The following is a 20,263-nucleotide window of genomic DNA, read 5'->3' as shown; positions in this document are numbered from 1 at the left end:
AGTAGTAAAAAATGAAAAACCATAGAAAACATGTAGGAAAATCAAACATGCAACTTCTTACTTGTCTATGCTGTTTGTTCAGAAATTTGTTAGGCGAATACGAAATGTGCACGGCAATTTAACTTGCTTCCACGACACACAAGTAATTTACTTTGGCAGCCTCTTTCTTACTATTAAAAGTGTCAGCAAATGGCAGCAGGCCCGCCAAAGTGCCTTTATAGGATAGAAGTGTTAGGCGATAAGATAAATGATTTGCGTGGCGCCGGGAAAAAAGCTACACCCTATTGAAAGAATGTAGCCGAATGAGTTGGTGTGTGACTACTTTTCGGAAGTGCACAGATTCGAAAGCATGGACAGGAAACACCTATTGATAGAAAACGTTTTCTTAAGCGGTTGCGCCTTGGCAGACAATGGCAAACAGAAGTGCTTAAGTTCACATTTTTAACAATTTTTTTTTTCCTGCGAATTATCAGTTCTAAATTGTTGAATCACTAATTCGAGTAGCATTCAAACAAATTTGGGTAGCGTGTAAATCACAATATTGGCGCGACAGAGAGGGAGACAAACATACAAACAAAATGGGTGTAAGCGCCAATAAGCCAAGAGGCCCCCTCCGCAATTCTTGAGGTGTTCAGCAACCTCCTCGACATACTTTTTTATATCATATCACAATATCTTTTTTTACTTCCATTATTCAAATGTAATTTAGTTTGAGCACTGTTTTCTTTCCTTTTGGTTACACTAATTAAAGTATATACGAGTCACAAAAAAAGTTAAAAATGTATAACAAAGTATACATACGGAAAACGATTATCCAAAAAATATCATATTTTGCGCAAAAGACTACAGAAATTTTACAAGTAAATCCGACCCATTAAACAAAATCATAGCCTCGCTCGTTTACAATATTTACTTTGATGTGATCTGTTCGTGTTCGGGGCAATAACAATTGCACGGTGTTCGCCAAACAAACTTTCAGCATAATAATAATACAATTATGTCGCGTCCTAAAAATGAGATACTGCGAGGACTTTTCCAATTAAAAAAAATAACATTAAGTGGACATGCCGACAATTTGGAGTGGACTTAAAAAACTGTTCGCCCTTTATTTGTTATGTTATTTTTGTTTTTAATTAATGATTTTTAATGTTTATCTTTTACATCGTCTTTATATATGATATAAAAATGAATGTTTGTTTGTATGTCCTCGATGTTCTCGATGAACTCAAGAACTGCTGGACCGATTATTATAAAAATTGGTATAGGTATGTATACTCGTATATGTATTTTCCCCCGGAGAAGAGTAGCAACTTCTGCCCCGTTCACCCGATTTTTTCGAAATGATAAAAAATCAATAAAATGGTTAAGAATGAAATGGAATATTTGTGTACTGATTTTTCTTTAAAGTTATTTTTTTTTTAATTTATTTTAGTTGTTGGCGCAGCAATGCGCGCCGGGTACAGCTAGTTGATAATAAAACTATGTTGCAGTTACGGAATCATTTTGTGATCCTAATAAATAAATCTTAAATCCAGGTTTTAATTTGAATTTGTAACGATCCCATGGTTTTAACTAATAAGTTTTCCTGCGGTCATATACTATTCCGTGACTCACAGCTTATTTCGTGTGTACGTTCAAACGTACATATATTTGAATTACAAATACCAACACATCAATTCAAAGTAACTTTAATTCAAGAAGAATATTTACAACATAAAAAAAGTGCGTGTAGCGTAGTACACATAACAGAAGTGAAACTTTCAAGGCAGACAAAGAAAGAGGGAGAGACCCGAGAGAGAATGAGAGAGAGAGAGAAAGAGTATATATCTAAATAAATTCAAAACATTTGCAGAGAATACAAATAGACAAAATTTACAAAAACCGGAGAAGGGTCGACCGGTGTAGGTAAACGCCGGACACAAACCGTGGCATCAACGCGCACTACTCCGAGCGCTTATCACCCGCACAAACGCAGCGATTCCAACACAGCAGCAACGGCACAAATTACCGCAAGGCAATACCATTAAATCCGACGCCGGAATGGATAGCACTTTATAGTACGCACAAACACTACCTAGGAAACGAAAATAAGCGCCAAAAGTAGGCACAAAAAAAAAACGAATGAAATTGGGACCAAAAAACGCCCCACGCAGTAGGCACCAAGGAAATATAACGCCAAAAAGTAGGCACCAAAAATATATTTCCTACAAGTTTGCTCCAACAAACAAGAACCAAAAAGTAGACAGTGTTGTTTCTCACTAGAAATTGGCAACCACAAGGAAAAACTCAGGAAAAATAGTCTAAAGTGTATCTAAAATATATATAAGGTATAGCTCTCTCTCTCCTTTTCCTCTACGTTATATCTATTTTCTCTCTCGCGGAACGAAAATGCCAAAAACGTTTCATGGCCTTGAAATTTTACTCTCCATTCTCGCTCGTCCATCGACGCCTAAGAAGTTTCACTTCAAAAATTACAGCGTAACACGACCTCACTGCTTGATTCGTGTGTGAACTTCATTCGCGCCAATATTGCGACTTGCAAAATACTCGCATTTTGTGAATGCTACTCTAAATCATTTCTCCTACCCTACCTATTTCAGGCTAGGAGAGATCGGTCGCGATTATAAACTTTAATATAACGTGATGGGCAACTGTACGTCTGTAGACACGCTTGAATTAGTGATTCCGTTATTGAAAAACGGTAATTCACAGACAAAGATTGCTAAAAATGTGAATTTAAGCATTTCCACAATTCAGTCCATATACAACGCTTTGTCCGTGAGTATAGAGTAGTTGACAAAAGTCGCGAGACACTGATGGTGTTCAGAACTTCTACAGATGATGGGGAGGCATTTGTTGACGAAAGGTTGTAACCTCTGTTTGATGGTGCTCGAGGCCAGCTATGTTTCAATTTCGTACAACAATATAGACTTCACACATGAGCTGAATATCCGAAGTTTAGTGGGGCTGGAGAGCTCGCCCATACTGTATGCATTCGCCCGAACGCCGTCCTTGCTTTGTTTAGCCTGCAGTTGCACCGAACACCCGTGAACTATTATAGGTCTTACTTTATTGTGATTGTCTATCCGCCTTCCCTTGCATATCAGTGAGCTTGGGAGAGAGGAGGCACATGTCTTTGGCGAAGTCCAGGTCCTCAAGATGTCTGGTGAATCTCCATACGATGCTTCTTTTGTGCAGGGTCAATTGGTTCATAACGTCGTCTACAACGATGGCGAGGAGAAGGGATGACAGGGGACAACCTTGCCTTACTCCTGCGTTGGTGGTCGCTGTGGGACGTTGATGTTACCGTTGTGGAGCAACACCAGTTCGGAATTCTCGTAAAGGGTTCTGATGCGGCCCATGCATATACGGGGAATTCTGCTGGAGTGACAGTCCTTGGCCGGATATAAGTCCGAGTAACGTAGAGCATGGTAGAGGTCGCGTTAGGATTTGGGGTAGTATGAGGTGTGTTAAAAAAATAAGGTGAATTTTCATTTTTCGCAAAAAAATATTTATATTTTATTTGAGCATTTATTCATCAATTTCTATTTTATTTCCTTCAAAGTAGTCCCCCTCAGATATAATACACTTGTGCCAGCGTTTTCTCCAACCTTCGAACAGTCCTGATATGCAATTTTTGGTATGTCCTTGAGCTTTCTCAGCGATTCGGTTTTTATATTCTCAATCGTCGCAAAACGCCATCCTTTCATGGGTCTCTTCAATCATGGGAACAGGAAAAAGTCGCAGGAGGCCACATCTGGTGAATACGTTGGATGAGGCATGATAACGGTGTTGTTTTTGGTCAAATAATCTCTCACAAGCAAAGATGAGTGAGCAGGTGCAATCTCATGATGCAAAAGTCATGAATTCTTTTTCCACATTCGCGCAAACGGCGTATTATTTCACGTCCGTTATTACACCTTATTTACCGTGCGACCTTGTAGTAAGAACTTCTGACGCACTACGCCATAGTTATGGAGGAAAACAGTGAACAAAACCTTGACATTTGATCGAACGTGTCGTGCTTTTTTTGGTCTTGGTTCTCCTCGACTCTTCCATTGGGACGATTGGGCTTTGGTTTTGATGTTATAACAATAAACCAATGATTCGTCACCAGTTATGACCCTTTTAAGCAAATCTGGATCATCGTTGACGTCATTCAACAATTCCTGAGCGATACTAATGCGATGTTGGTTTTGGTTAAAGTTCAGCAATTTTGGAACGAATTTCGCTGCCACACGCTTTATGTCCAAAATTTCCGAAACTATTGCATGGCATGAGCCAACCGATATGCCGATATCCTCAGCAACTTCTCTAATTGTGATTCGACGATTCTTCATCACAATTTTTATCCCTTTCTTACATTTTCATTGGTTGTTGATGTGTTGGGGAGTCCAGAGCGAGCGTCGTCATTCACATCTTCTCGACCTTCTGTGAAAAGCTTGTACCACTTGTAAACATTTTTTTGACTCAGAGTACTCTCACCGTATGCCACTGTCAACATTTCAAGTATCTTTGAGCACTTAATTCAATTTGCTACACTCAATTTGATGCAACTTCTTTGATCTATTTTTTTCTATAGCCATAGCAACGCATTACATGATTAACATTAAAGTGTTAGGACATTTTGAGACACCCTGTGTTTTGCAATGAATTAGCGAAAATATATTATATGTACATATGCATGCATTTATATAATATTAGGCAAACACCTGTATTTATGGACACAAGAATGTAATTAACTTGTATTTTTTTGAACTGATTTCACCCCCATACCTTATCATTACCATCTTACCTTTTCTATACACATACTCGTACATGCATTTGCATTTATATGTGTACATACTCGAATGCACGAGTATGTGCATATAGTATTTATGAATGTATAATAACAAGTTCAAGTGAGTAGTCAACAAACTTCCCCTTCACAGTTTTTTACACAATATGTTGTAGTTGTACCTTTCTGCCAAATTAAGAAGGAATCATTTATGATAAATTCCTACCTAAACCTCTATAATATACAAAATGTGAGATCACAGGACTGTCACTTAGTCCACTCAAAGTAAGTAGTGTATTTCTGTAGAGTATGAATTATGTGTTCATAAGTATTCTGTATGAACGTATTTACACATCACCACAGCAGTACTGTTTATATATTTATGGCTCAGTGTTTTTTGTTTTTCGAATGTCCCTTCTCGATACAAGATAATTTCCTCACAAATGCACAAATTAGTAAATATATCGAGGGTGGAGAACAGAGAGGGATTCCTTTGCATCGTCCTACTGCGACATAAAAATCTTCGATGCTTATTTTAGTGTCCATGCTTCAGTTTAATAAACTTTGGTTAACCGGTTGGCCACAATGCCCCTCTAAAAGCCAGCTGTCGTTTGTCGGGCTGGTGCAATACAAATGTTCCAGTTTTTGTGTTATTCAAGACAAGGCAAGCGAAGCCATAGGCAGAGCGGTAACAGAATCTGCTAGCTTCTGCACAAGATGCATGATATTCTTATTCCGCGGTTATTTATTTGTTTTTTTATTTATTTTAAAGCTAGAATAATTTTGCTGTTGTTGTTCCTCCTTGCAAGTCCTACATATACTGTTGGTGCAGGCAAGGAAGCTGGTATGTACATTGTCGCAATGGGCTAGTGTTGTCTAGTAAATCGCATCGGCAGAATGTTATAAAATACCACTTGCTTTTGCACTAACCGTCAGTTTCTTCTTGGCTGCAGAGGACAACTAGTGAAGTTGTCTAACTTTCCTCCACTGAAAAAGGCTCCCTGAGTTGAATTCTGTGCTTGGTTAATTAAAACTCTTCTTCTATTTTTGTTTTTGCAAAAGTAAGAGTTTGTTAATAAAATTAGTGTGAAAAATATATACAAATAGAACACTTCAGAGAAAAAAGAAATCAAAGCAAAAAAAGGAAAAGGTAAGTTACGATTGTACTTTTCCACTTTTCACAAATATCATCCGCAAATGTATAAAACTGCTATCATAAATGTATAATTAACTGACTAAATGAAACTTTTTTTGATTTCGTAACCTCTCCATGTGTTTGTGTGTTGCATACCAGTTAAAGGCTTTTTCAAAGGTGATGCCTAGATGTCAGTAGAGAATAATTTGTAGACGGTACCTTTCTTTATGCCATCTTTGATATTTGTCAAGTGAAAACTTGCCTTGAAATTATTGAAACTTATTATCAGAATGGCCGGTCTTTAAGGACAACATATCGCGGAATTAGTGATTTCTTTCGCTAAAAATTATCGTCCGAATAAGTCGAAAATTCAAAGGGTGGTGAAAAAATTTGAAGCAACTGGTTCCGTGGAGGATAGAAAAATGATTGGCAGACCAAAAACTGGACCTTCTGTTGAGAGTATTGCTGCTGTAGCGCAAAGTGTTGCTGAATAACTTCCAACATCGATATCTCGTCAATTAGGCATTCCTGAATCGACCATTTTTCACATATAAATTTTAAGAGTTGTGTTTTGAATAAACTTAAAGAAACTTGAAAGAATCTAAATTTTCAGATGGTTTATTTTAAAACAACATTTAGGCGCATCTTTTGAAAGAAAATTTATTTGTCGGAATATATATACACAGTTTTACAATGGAAGGACTGAATGGATCGGAGGCAGCATAAAACCTTTGTTCACCCTACTTGCAGAAAAAGTCACGATGCTTCAAATGTTGCCGCATAAATACATAATGCAATATTTAGTGTGAATATATCAACTTCATCTCTGAAGCTACTTAACTTGGGTGAGCAATTGGTTTGCGTCTGAATTATCTGTTATAGTGAGCAATTTCGAAAAAACACCTTTCCATAATTATTTCAACCATGACCATATAGATTGAAAAAGCGGGACAAAACGCTTGCTGTTTAGTAAGACAGACATGGATGTAACTTACAAAAGCAATTATTGTGACGTCAAGAATATGAATGAAAGAATGAAATTTTTATTGGAATTATTTGTATAACGAATGTAAATATTACAGCCCAAGAAGTCATCAACACTTAATCAAATATGTTCTGTTCTTATAGGTGTGAAAAATTGTTATAAAAGTGTGAATCTACACACACTAAGTATTCGTATTTCGCCTTTCGTCCTCTGAAGAATTGTTCAAGTTAGTAAATAGTCTCACCTCAGCTAGAACCGGTTAACGATGCACGCAGTAGTTCTTTTGAAGTTGATCCTGTTTACGTAGCGAACTTCATGCACCCTTCCGCAGATTTCCAACTATAAGTATATCTAAAAATAAATTCTGCTTTTCCAGTATGACTGCGTTTGGTTATGCAGTAAATCATTGCAATAATATTCTCAGCTTCGGCAAGAACTTGTAGCTTCAATTTAAAAACCAGAAAAATATGCTTTGCGCTCTTTGTTTTATTGATAAAATGAAAATAAATCCCAATAACAAAGGCGGTTTTTTCGAGCTCCCGTGCCGGTGCATGCAGTTGCAACCACACATACATGCACTACCTAACGTATATACATATGTACACTTGCCACCATAATTTACAAATGCCATGATGGCAGACTAATTCAACTTAATTGTAAGTTACCTCGATATACAATTTTACATGTTTTTTTTCAAGTTATTAAACGGAATTATCTATGTAATCTTTAGCATGCTGGTCACAGCAGCTTCAATGGCTTTAAAAGATTCATGACGTTTCCTTTTCATCGTCAAATGCAGTTTCGGGAATAGATAAAGTTGCCAAATCAGGTGAATCGAGCAAAGAAATAATACGATGGGAATCAAGCTTACATAGAGCTAAATTGGGCAAAAAATAACTATTCTATTTACTTCAATCACCCTTAGACGGTTCCTTATTATTTTAATGAAATCACGCACTTGTTCAACGTTTTCTTGGTATTGCACTCAGTGAAGGACCTGGCCTTTCATCGTCACGAAGCATCTCTCTACCTGAGTCGGATCGATTGTAGCATTAAAAAATTTTCGTACGGGATAAACAATCATCACCCTATGATTTTGAAAGCCATCGGTGCATGTTTGTAGGAGTTCATTGTTAATTAATATAATGCAATATCTAAAGTCACTTACATCCTAATGCCATTTTACAGTATGGTATGATATATATATATATAATATATTGTATATCTATGTATGTATATATAATATCCTTTAACTCTGGGTGGAGCGTAGGGCCAAAATTGGCACCATACCTGTTTTTTTTTGTTTATAAAATATATTTTATTTATAAAAAGTTTGGATATTTTTAGTATAGAGAATGGATTACAATGGATACATTAAAATTAAATTATTCTACATTATTTGAAACTGGCATCATCCTATAGATGCTGAAATATTTGTTGTTCTGCACTTTGATTGCACCCCTAGTTTGGGGTACACCGCTGCCTGTGGCACAAAGCGATATTTCCTCGCACATTGTCATCGTTACACCACAGGCTCAAGTTCATCTGGAGCCAGCTATTAAATATGATACCGCAGCTTTCATCCACCACCTCTCGCCATTAGCTCGTATCACCGCACCGCATGAAGAGACAATTGTCTATGTTCCCGCTAGTGCTGGCGCTCCGATCATTCCCGTTGAAAACGTTGGCTTGGGCCGCGCCAGTGCTAACGAACAGCCACAGAAGTTGGAGACCAAGCAATGGGATCAGATTTCACAGCAAATTCAGCAAGCAGTGCAAACCGGATCAGCACAGTTAGGTCCTCAACTAAGTGAAGCAGCGTCAGCAGCCTCTAGTGCTGCTGCAGCCGCTGGTCAAGGCCTATTTCCCGCTCTATTCCCACCAGCTGGGCCTGGCTCTGGCGTTAGCTCAGCAACTAGCGCTGCTAGCAAGGACGACAAACCGAGAATCACCTACGAACTTCCTGCCAATACCGAAGCCTTGCTACCCAACAGCGCACGCATCTATGCGCTAACACCGGCCGTATCACATGTCGTCGATTTCGTCCACTCGCCCATATTCGTTGGCCCAATCTCGGCAATACGAGCACGCAGTATTCTATCAGACGACGCTCAGGCACCACTGAAGGCTGTTCCATTATTGGAAGTTACTGAAGAATTGCCATTGAAAGATATCACTAAAGACTTGCAAGAAGCTAAACAAACACAATCGAAGCAAGAACTTAACAATAAGCCGGACTATGGCAGGTTCTTGGGGGCGAATACATTGAAAGACCCAGAAAAGAAGCCATTGGATGAAAGTGAGGTGAAGAAAGAAAGTAAGGATATGAAACACATTTACCATTCAATTTAGTTTATTCATTAAATTATTTTGCAGAGTTTTCGGAGGATCAGTATTTGGATACCAGCAACAAGTTGTCTGAGCCTTTAAAGGAAGGACTTCTTCAAGTAGCTTTACCAGAACAACCTGCGAAACTTAAGATCGCATCCTCTACCGATATAAATGTAGGAGTTCAAGAAGCAGCCTCTAAAGGTGTCATCCGTGAACCGCAGCCTCAATCTAAGGTTGCTTAAATGATTGACTGGAATCAAACGCTCAAATTTAAATTTATGTGTACACAGTACATCACTGTCTGTGGGATACGTTGGTAACTATAGCTGAGAGACAGATGAATTCATCATAGTGCTCTAACTAACACAATAATATTCCTATTTCACCATACTAACACACACATACACTTGATACACTTGATCATTGAATATGTAAACAAGTAAACATTCGAACAAAAAGGAAAGTACAATCATCGTCACCGTAAGTTCATCATCATTTATATCCATAAACAATAACAGAACAATAAAAATGCAACAAAAAAACAAGTGAATGTAAAATGTAGAAGAGTGCATTTTCTCTTAACAGTGTCTTACTGAATATGAGGAGAATTCGGGTGCCCATGAAATATCTGCTTGTAAATTAATATGCAGAACCATAACTGCTACCACCATTGTCAACGGCAAAATTTTTGATGTTTGCCATTATTTCCAATACTTCGATATTTAGCAAGCACAATAGGTTATGGATTATGCACAACGAATCAGAGGTGTCGCATTTGTGCTTGTGCAGAATCTGACAAAATTGTCCATTGAAACTGAGTACATAACACAAGTCTTATGTAAAAGGAGGAAGGAACATCCCCAGGATCTCCAAATCTTCTATGCTCGTCAATTGTTTGAGAAATCTTTTCAGAACTGAGTATTTCCTTTACTTATAATAGAAATTCACTTATTTTTATAATTGATGCCTTTACAAAATCTAAACCAAATTTTGTAGAAGCATTGAATTAAAAACTGTTCAAATATATCCGAGATGTAATATAATCATAATTCCCATTTATCAAAGAAGGGATACTATGGAGACGGGACCATAAAATAGAAGAAATCCAAAGCAGCTCACCACTGGAATTAGTGGGAAAGCTTTTTAAGAAATTCAGTTACATTTTTATGAGTAAGCAAACGAAAGACTTGAAACACGAACTTTTAAGTATAAGTTGTACATTGTTATTCATAGTATCTATAAGTATATGTATGTAACTGTATGAAAACAGTCATATAATCCTGTTTGGAGAAAAATTACACCCATTGGTATGTAGATCAAGTTCCAGTACAACGAACATTTATTTTCACATTTAAATTATATTAAAATACTCTTGCTGCATACTAAATTGTTTTTGCAGGCAGTGTTCACAGTACAGAAACTGACAACGGAGTATTTTCTCTACTGCTTTCGATACACCATAATCACACAGGTTGATTCATTATAAAACGTTATGCGACTCTAAGTGTTGAACAAACTTACAAAGTCAATATCTAATTCCGTTTTCCAAAATGTTCTATTTAGTTTAATAATCCCATTATAATTAATTGAAAATTCACTTCTTAGGTATATAAGATACTCAGTCCTCTCCCACAACGATAAACTCGTCATCGTGGTCGCTTATCGCTATAAACTCGGTGTACTCATCGACATTTTCTTCATTCATTGTTGGTTCAACTCCTAAAATGGTAAGAGACTGTTCTAAATCACTCTCATCACCAGAAAATATACTTCCAGTGCGATTATTCTCAACCTCCTCTAATCGATTCACTGATGGTGCGCAAGTTGCTGCGGTCACAATGTTGCTGTCTTGCAGATTTGTATTTTCTATGGACACTGCGGGATTTTCCAGTGCACTGGTGTCCGTGTATTTATAAACAGAAAAATATGTTTGAATGCGCTGAATAATGCGTTCCAGAAATGGTGGAAATTTATGTTCAATACCCTCGCCATAGATTTTGATGTTCCATTTACTGTTGGCGACGCCCAGCTGAGGATATATTTTCATGGCACCGAGTACAGATTTGAATAGCAAGAGATTCTGCAAGTTGGTGCCATTATTCATGGTACTTCGTAGGATCAAGGTACCGTTTGGAACAAATTGGATGTAACCGAACTTTTGCGCATCTCCTTTGTTACCTCCAACACGATTGAAAACACCCGTGTTTGCGTTTGAATCGTGTATATTTGTTTGGCTCCACACGAATGGTAATACACGCGCCTGCGTATTGTCCAAACTAACTGCGACAAAGTAAAAAATAGAAACTGGAAATAAAATATCCCAAGCTTTTACTACACATCCGCGTAAGAGATTCATATTTAAAGTTCGCAGAGGAGTCCCTTTTTATGACTCCGGTGTATCCGATGTACTCCACAACGAGCGCTTTATTAACTTTTACCGTCCTCGTTTGAGCCAATAATGCTACTGCTGCCCTGTCACACGCATTGTTCACTCGACGCCGGCTAAACAACTTACCAACTGCACACGAACAGCATTTGTAATTGGCATAGTCTGCAATTCGCACGGCTACAATGTCTGTGCTTGTAAAATTGTTAGGAGAATTTGAGACGTTAGTTAAGTTGAGGCATTTAAGCTTTGCCCAAAAGCTAACTCTCCGTTATCACGATATATAAGTGGATACACATTCATATATGGTATGGGCAAATATGCATGTACATACATAAATGTGTTTATCTTTCCGATATTTGTTAGGCCACTGATTGTGTGGCCTGATGAATATACAATATAACTCACAAATCCAAATTGCCACCCTTTTATGGAGGCACTGCCATTACAACTTCATCGAAGTTTTTGGTGAAAGTGTTTTCAAGTGCGAAACGCGGGCGCGAGTATATGCACATATTTACAAATGTATGTACATACCTATATCCATACATATTAGACATTGTACTTGCTTATGAGTACATATACAAACTACGTGCATATTAAACATATACTTATATAGTGAATGCGCCCGGGACTATCGAGTTTATTTATGCCATGAAATTGTTAAATAATTCAGAAGTACATTTTTTGCAAAGGATTTAAATAAAATGCTAAAATTTTTTGTGAGACGTGGAAAATAAAAAAAGTGTCATCATTAGTAGAATAAAAAGAATAACAGGCAAACGTCAAGTTTACGGTCTGCGGGTATAGTTCGCTAATTGTCTCTATAATTATGTAATACGTGTAATACAACAGCACTCTTGGCTTTTCCCAATTGCGAATAATGCGCAATTATAGCATTGAACTAAGTAACAAAACAAATTGCACAAAAGATGAACGGGCTGTTGGGTTGTCAATGAGAACTTTTACATAGAGGCATGACAGAGCAATGAGTATTTGTACGGCTTGATTTTGCACGGTGCGACAAAATACATAAAACTGATGGTATTTTTTTAATTCGCCCGTTCGAGCTCGGTCAAAACTTCAACTTCGGCGGCTCAAGCGTAAAACAGTTTTAGACCATATGGGCACCCAGTAGCAGCTGTAGCATATATATTTTTACATTTATAATGAATTTATGAATATTGAGGCATCTTAGCTTTTCCTTTTTCAATATATATGTTCAATAAAAATTGCTCGTTATTATCTTTATTAAGTGGTACTAGTTGTAATTTCTAAACGTTATTCTGTTTATACTTTAAGATGCGTAAATAAAAGAAAGAAAAAAAAGAACAGGTTTAGATTTATATCTATATATTAATACGGAGAGCAAAATTTTGTCGTACCTTTTTTTAATATTTATAGTCATAGAAATAGAATTTATATAACGTCGAATAACGTCGAAATTTCGACGTACGGGTGATCCTAGTATATTTTAATTCGCACCCTTATTTGTGCTTGATGCTGCTTCACAAATGGAGGGGCGGATTTACATGCAGAAATACACCCGGACATTTGCCATTGCCTGCTGAAAAAACTAGGAAAAACTTTCTATCACTTGGAGTTTAATGCACGGGGTCTAGAACCTGGACACTATCGGATCGCAGTCACCCAATCCGCATCGCAACCCATTCGGCTACGGCGGCAGCCTACGAGATTTATAGGTTGATTTGATTAGCGATAGATTTGCTCCAATCATCGAGGGTTATTTCCTAGTAGTAGCATTAAATATTTATATCTATTTTTGCTATTCACACATCAATATTCCGTATTTCTGAAATATAATTTTTTAAAACTGGAAATGGGTATACATGCATACATATGTGTATGGATACAAAACCAAATCTCAAAGTTGCTTCCGCATATTTGACAAGTAAATACTCATCATTTTTATACACTGTACTTACTCTAAACACAATTTGTATAAAAATAAGTAGAAAAGTTTACGAAAATCGTGTGCAAGTGAAATGATAATGTGCAGCTATAAAATGTGATAATTGATGTAGTAACACTTTATTGAACTTTAAAAATTATATACTCACATGCCTTATAAGTATGTAAAGAACAAATTAAGGCGAGGTAGTATGTACATTTACATATTTACATATGTATGTATTTATATAAAAAAATGTATATATATTTATACTTTACTTATAAAAGGCATTTATTTGGAAAATAATACTAATGTTCAATACTTTACTCGTATATACGCAAAATATTGGAAAACAAAACCTACTTAATATAACTATGAAATCAATGATAAATCAATAAATAAATAAGCACAAATATGTATAAATTAATAATATAGTTTATCCTAAAACGTTCATAAAAGAACTAAAAATTACAAAATAATTCTTCCTAAAGGGCCTGCCCTATAAATTTTGTAATTGTTACCGAGTTTTTCGATTTAAATCTTACACTTAATCGCTTGAAGGGTGCTTAAATTTTGTAAGAGCATTGTAAAATTTCAACTCAATAAGCTTTAGTGGATACTGAATCGAAGAAAAGTATCCAATACATATTGTAAAATCATACCCATCCGCATACAGATGTACTGAATGACATAACTGATTACGGCAACACAAAGTTAACACTATTCCTGAGAAGGTTACTATTTATATTTCCGGTCTAACAATGGGAAAATGAACATTGGTGTTTCAAATCGGTTTTATTGCTTTTCAAAATAAATTTAGGTTTTATTGTATTTATTTTTCAAGGTATTTTTAAATAATTAAACTAATTTCGTTAACTCGATGGTTGTGTATATTTTCATTCATCGTGAGTGAGAATTTCCTACAGCTTCCATATGTTTTCCGAAAAACAATTTCTTAATTTCTACATCACGATCAATATTTGAACCTTGCTGAACTCGTTGGGCTCACTCTGGATTTTCTTCCCCAGGTTAATAAATGGGTGGCATCCTTATCTTTGGAAAGACTAATTTATTTTTAATTTTCAATGCACTTTCATTACCATAAATACAAGGCGTTGTCGTTTCGCCAAACGTTAGCAGGTGGCGAATAGATGAAGCAACTGGTATAAATAAACGTATAGCGCTCGAAAAGAACTATCAAAAATTGCATTTGTTTGTGAAAATAAAGAGTTATACCAGTTTGATGAGGTATAATCGTACTCGCAAGAGCCGAATGTTGTCCGATAACTTTTTTGTTGCTTTCACCTGCAAATTTTTCGTCAAGTATTTTCAAAATCTTCACTTAGGAAGGGTTTAATAACTACTACTACATTTTGTGTCTTATTTGTGTACATTTCAAAAATTTAAATATTTACTTTGGCGGTAGAGTTGCACACGTGCCAAACTTGAAAAAGTAAGCAAATAAAAAAGAAATTGAATATACCGTGTGGCGCGCATGCAACAACATTGAAGTGAGTCATTTTACGACATATGTATATTCAATTACACTCTAGAATTTTTTCTTTCTAAAAGCGGTCGCGCCTCGGCAGGCAATGGCGAACCTCTGGTAGTGAAAAAGCTCCTTATAAAGAAACATCTTTCGGAGGCGATATGGCATGAAGGTCCCTCCATATGTGGGAAAACATCAAGTCGCGTACTACAAATTGCAGGGAGGAGTCTCGGCCAAACATCTAGCAAAGAATGAACACAGCGCCATGCAGAAGTTATGCGAAGATTAGTTCTTCATCAAATCATCCAGTTCACTAAATGATTTACTATCCTATTCCCTTACCAATTACAAACCTTATCGCATATCAATTGATTTCACTAAGTGTGAAACTGAAATTGTCTATGTGTTTTATAAAAATGTATGAAACCTGAAACAAACTGCTAAATATTGTATTGCAACTGGGGTTTGAGCTACAATCAAAGTTGAAGTCGCCAACTCATCGGTACATGGCAAAGTTCCTACTGAAATCTGCATAAACGGGAAGGCGATTTGACATAAAAGTGGTAACATGCCAATAACAAACGAGAGAATAATAAAAATGTTGAAAACTTTTCACTTAACCATTATTTACATTCAAATATGCGTAGCGACCAATTGGGAAGCATTAGAAGTCTCCTCCGTATTTAATAGAGCAATTAATAAATATCGGGGAAAGAGCTGCTTATATTTAGGAAATAAATTAGTTAACTTTTTAATGGAATTAATAAAATTGCCTAGTCAGATTTTTTTAAATTTACCATTTCCACATTATACTTGGCTCTCCGATTGCCAAATATACTTTTTGTATGCCCTGATTCTGTTCTGTTATTGCCATAGAGGTATTTCGTCAGCCTGTTTTTATTTCTTTCTAAATGTCTTTCTGGCTTAATAATTTGACTCCATTTTACTTAACGAATAGGTGTACTACCTTACTTAGAATATTCCTGATTTTTGGATTTCCTATGTACATATTATGATATCTGTAAACTGCAAAATTCTGGTGTCCCATTTTTTTTAATTTGCATAACGCGCACATACAACCGAACTTTTTCTTAAGTATGCTAGAAGTTATTACAGTTGCTGACTCACTTCAGAAGATAACGTATCTACGTATTTGCAAATCAAAAAATTATTCTTCTTTGAAACTAGTTTTTACTCGAATGATTTCGCTCTTATATTATTAGCTATCCGGTTGTTATTTTCGAAATATGTAAGATTATACAAATTGTTTTCACACGTCTCATTTCAGAAACATTTGAGCAGTATTAGTTCCAGAGGTAAATATGATTAACTATTATAACTATGACCGAAAAAACAAATCATCAGCTTGCTCTTAAAGTATTAATTCTCGTTTTGGTGCGTATTCCCACTTCGAATGAAAAAAATTGGGAAATCCCATTAATGTGTGTGTTCATATAAGTATAAGTATTTATAACATATACCTATAAAATTTATTTGTTTGCTTGAATGTACAGAATTTGCACATTTTGGAATACAAATTTATTGGCATAATTTGGCATGCTATATAATATATAAATTTATTCATTTAAGCGAATTCAATTCATACTTTTTTTGGTGATGATGTAAGGTTTACACAATTTTCCCCTCTGGAAAGCGCACTTAAAAAGTTATTGTTCTGGTTATGATTTACGGTTATTGTGCATCGAACGCATGTAGAATTAATTTTTATAACGACCTACGACCTACAGGTCCTTGTTCTCGTCAATAAGTGACTCAATGTCACTTGCATATCAATACATGATTAGATTAACACTTCCCACCAGAAAGGAGGAAATCAATTATTAAATCAGCAGAAGTGACAAGTGGTTACACCACGAAAGGAATATGAAATATTGAAAATAAGTTAATTGTTTGCTCAATGGCTCTGCGAATTACTTCGCGTAATAGAAGGAAATTAATTGCCACTATTTGCTATTTGCATGAGCAGATGCCTCAACCGTAAACAACTACCGACCTCAGTTTCACACTGGTATGGGTGTTGGCGACTGGAGTGCGTGTGTATGGAAGCACTAAAGCAATACAGCAACAGCGTCGGACACTGGCCATCTACTTAGTCAATTAGTCATTTAGTCGCTTGGCTATTGTGTGTTGTTCAGATTGACGTAGAATTAGAAGCCGCTGAGTAAGAAACCGGCAGTGGCTTAGTTATTCTCTCGAAATAAGTGGCTGATCGCTCGCCGCGTGTAGATGCTGTCTGCTTAGCTGGGAACATCTTCATTTAAAGCCGAGTTAATTTACATATTTTGCACAGTCGTATTTAGCTTATTTGTTATTTTTTTGCGTTTCATCTCTGATTTTGCTCATCTTCAATATAAGAAGCGGTCAGTTCTGAGTTTGGGCACTATTCTCGAATCGACTACACAGTTGTAAAGTCAAAAAGCTGAGCCAATAGCACAATTTAAATTGATTATATATATATAATCCCTGCCTAAGTGTTTTATTAAATTGTAATCGCGCAATAAATTTAATTGTGATGAACATAATCGTATTTGCAGTTTGCCTTCTGGTTAGTATAATAGTTGGTACATATCTATAACTATACGTACCTTCGAAAAACGTTTTCGCTATGGGGAGAAAAGAATTAATTGTACAATTATTATTTGCATAGTCTGCATCTCTGCTAAAATTTAAAAACTGAATTTGAATTCAATGGCAAGCCTTAATTTGTAATAACTTGTCTGGAGTGCGAATAAACAAATGATTGTGAAGTTTTCATTGAAAAGAGATAATCACGTGCACCGTTAATCTTAATATTTTTAGCGGATGATGCAATTATTCTACATAATTGTAATGATACATCGAAGATATTACGTTTTAATCGAAAGCTGTTTTATTTTTCATGTTTTGCTATAGGTTCTTCCAGGCACGCTCCTTGCTGAGAACATTTTCAAGATTAATATTTCGCCAGAAGAGGCACAACAATTTCTGAACAGTGCGAATCTACGCGGTCTGGACAGCATTGATTATGCGCCCAAGACCGGGGAGAATGAGCTGCCTGAAGCACGCAATGAAAAAGGCGAGTTCGTGTACATGGGCCGTGTGATAGATCACCCTGAGGAATATGTGGAAGAACACTACGACGCACACCAATACCATGGGCAGGACGGTTTGGGTCAGTATGTGTATGGCTATCGTGACTGGAATCAGGGTAAGAACGAGAAGAAGGACGATGCGGGCACTGTGAGCGGTTCATACAAATATGTTCAACCTACCGGGCGTGACTTTGTTGCGAAATACTATGCCGATCGCACGGGCTTCCATGTTGAAGACAATCGGCCAGCGCACTTGAAAGAACCTGCAACAAAGACTCCGGCTGTTCGCAAGGCAGAGGAGGAACATTTCAAGCTGTGGGGCGAACTTGCGGCCGCTAATGGTCAAAACCCCGACCCATTTGCCCCTGAATATCAGCAACAACGTAATGAGCCCGCTGAATCCGAGTATAAGGAATACGTTCATGAGGAACCACCATATGTTCCCGGACCAGAAGAAACTGGCCCTCCACGCGGTTTCTTCTACGCTTTCGACTACAATGTGCCACTACTGCGTAACAAAAAGGAACGCGAAGATTTAGAACAGCTGCGAGCAATCAACAACAAAGATTAAATAGCAATATTTACTCTATAGAAACACTGATGTCTTGACATTTTCATTTAATAAGATTACTTTAGGAAATTTCGTTTAACCTAATTTATTTATTTAATAACATTTAAGAATTTCTAACTTGGTTTTTAAAATTAAAACAAGTTGAAAAATTACTGAATGTGTAAATATTTAATTTTAATATTTTATTCTATGACGAGGTGCAAATAATATATTGACAATTAGTTTTTCATCGGAAAAGGTTTGTTTGGACAATAACATAGTTTTATGAAAAAGTTAATTTGGGGAGAATATTCGTAATGTCCACACGCCATCGCATTCTAGTGCTACTTTATGGGACGCGGTTATTTTTCGAATACTTATAAATATAGGTTTTGATGATGGCTTTTAATTCTGACATGGAATATCAAAACCCAAATATGGTTCGATCTCTGCATAAAATTGTATGCAATTTTTAAATGCGTAATATTGAATTATATTCGAACAATGTTAAAAGAAGGACGCGTAAAACCATCGAGGTTTTATACTCCACATTACTGCAAGCATTATATTTTTTAGCAATGCCAGCGGAAGCAGAGGAGTTGTAAATATATGCATACCACATACATACATATCATAACACATACACACATATCATACCACATATATTGTATAGACGCACATTGAGTTTTGGAACTCTCTGAGCCAGCTTTGTGTTAAAGAATCTTTAAAATTAGACGCAATGTGGGACTGGAGCGAAGCTCGTTGTATTTTTTTAAAGAGGCCGGAAGACGCAATCAAAACTCACACCGCTAAAGCTGGCCACAAACAGGGTTACAATTCCCAGCGATTTGTTGAAAATTTTCATTTACCTGGGATTTGTTGCTAGTTTGTGGATTTTTTAATTTTTTACGGACCGTCGTCGAGATAAGAGTAAGCGGAAAAATAACAAGTGTTAATAAAAAAATTTTAGAAAAGTTTATAGTGTTTCAAAAATGAGCCATCATTATGGCAAATTAGAAGTGAATTATAGAGAATACGTTTTTTCTTTTTTTTCTTAATGCATATGTAAATAACTGCAAGAGTACGAAGATAGCAACGAAACTATGGTTTACGGATTTGTGTACAGTGTGTGTGCTACGTAGTAGCCCTGTTTGTGGTCAGCTTTAAATAACCGGAATTTATTTATAAAAAATAATATACTCGTACTTATAGATACTAGTTTCAGCTTCAAAATTCAATGGCTCCCTTCAAAGTAGTCTCCGTCGGTTGCGATGCACTTGTGCCAACGTTTGGCCCACTCTTGGAAGCCTTTTGACACTTTGGAACTTTATTTTTGGTATAATTAATGGCGCTTCCAGCGACTTTTGCTTTACTGCCTCTACATTCTCAAAACGAGTTACACGTAGTGGTGCCAGATCAGGTGAATCGGGCGGTTGTTGAATACTTTACAATTAATTGTACATTAATGTGTGAAACCCACAGCGAAGCAAAAAGTGAATCTAAATAAATCGAGCAACGTGCAGCTTTTAAGCGTAAACTCGTCACACACAAAGTAATTTCAAACTGATAAGCCCACGAAATTTAGATTCGATATTGCGGCTATTTT

The 20,263-nt window shown here is 36.4% G+C and overlaps 3 protein-coding genes across 3 annotated transcripts; 2 read left to right on the top strand and 1 right to left on the bottom strand.

Annotated features, from left to right (window-relative positions):
• Positions 1 to 5,738: 5,738 nt before the first annotated feature.
• Positions 5,739 to 9,772, top strand: LOC128860963 (uncharacterized). Its single transcript, XM_054098785.1, has 3 exons — positions 5,739 to 5,927; positions 8,320 to 9,214; positions 9,274 to 9,772. The coding sequence occupies exons 2-3, from the start codon at positions 8,320 to 8,322 to the stop codon at positions 9,468 to 9,470; spliced, it is 1,092 nt and encodes a 363-aa protein (XP_053954760.1). The 5' UTR covers positions 5,739 to 5,927; the 3' UTR covers positions 9,471 to 9,772.
• A 751-nt stretch (positions 9,773 to 10,523) lies between these two features.
• LOC128860357 (uncharacterized) lies at positions 10,524 to 11,754 on the bottom strand. Its single transcript, XM_054097841.1, has one exon. It carries the CDS (start codon positions 11,582 to 11,584, stop codon positions 10,847 to 10,849), a length of 738 nt encoding a protein of 245 aa, XP_053953816.1. The 5' UTR covers positions 11,585 to 11,754; the 3' UTR covers positions 10,524 to 10,846.
• Positions 11,755 to 17,402: 5,648 nt separating this feature from the next.
• Positions 17,403 to 18,830, top strand: LOC128862210 (uncharacterized). The gene is made up of 2 exons (XM_054100706.1): positions 17,403 to 17,581; positions 17,929 to 18,830. The coding sequence occupies exons 1-2, from the start codon at positions 17,549 to 17,551 to the stop codon at positions 18,676 to 18,678; spliced, it is 783 nt and encodes a 260-aa protein (XP_053956681.1). The 5' UTR covers positions 17,403 to 17,548; the 3' UTR covers positions 18,679 to 18,830.
• Positions 18,831 to 20,263: the final 1,433 nt, after the last annotated feature.

Source organism: Anastrepha ludens, chromosome 4, assembly GCF_028408465.1.
Source record: "Anastrepha ludens isolate Willacy chromosome 4, idAnaLude1.1, whole genome shotgun sequence".
NCBI classification, from domain to species: Eukaryota; Metazoa; Arthropoda; class Insecta; order Diptera; family Tephritidae; genus Anastrepha; species Anastrepha ludens.
This window is presented reverse-complemented; position numbering and strand designations above follow the sequence as displayed.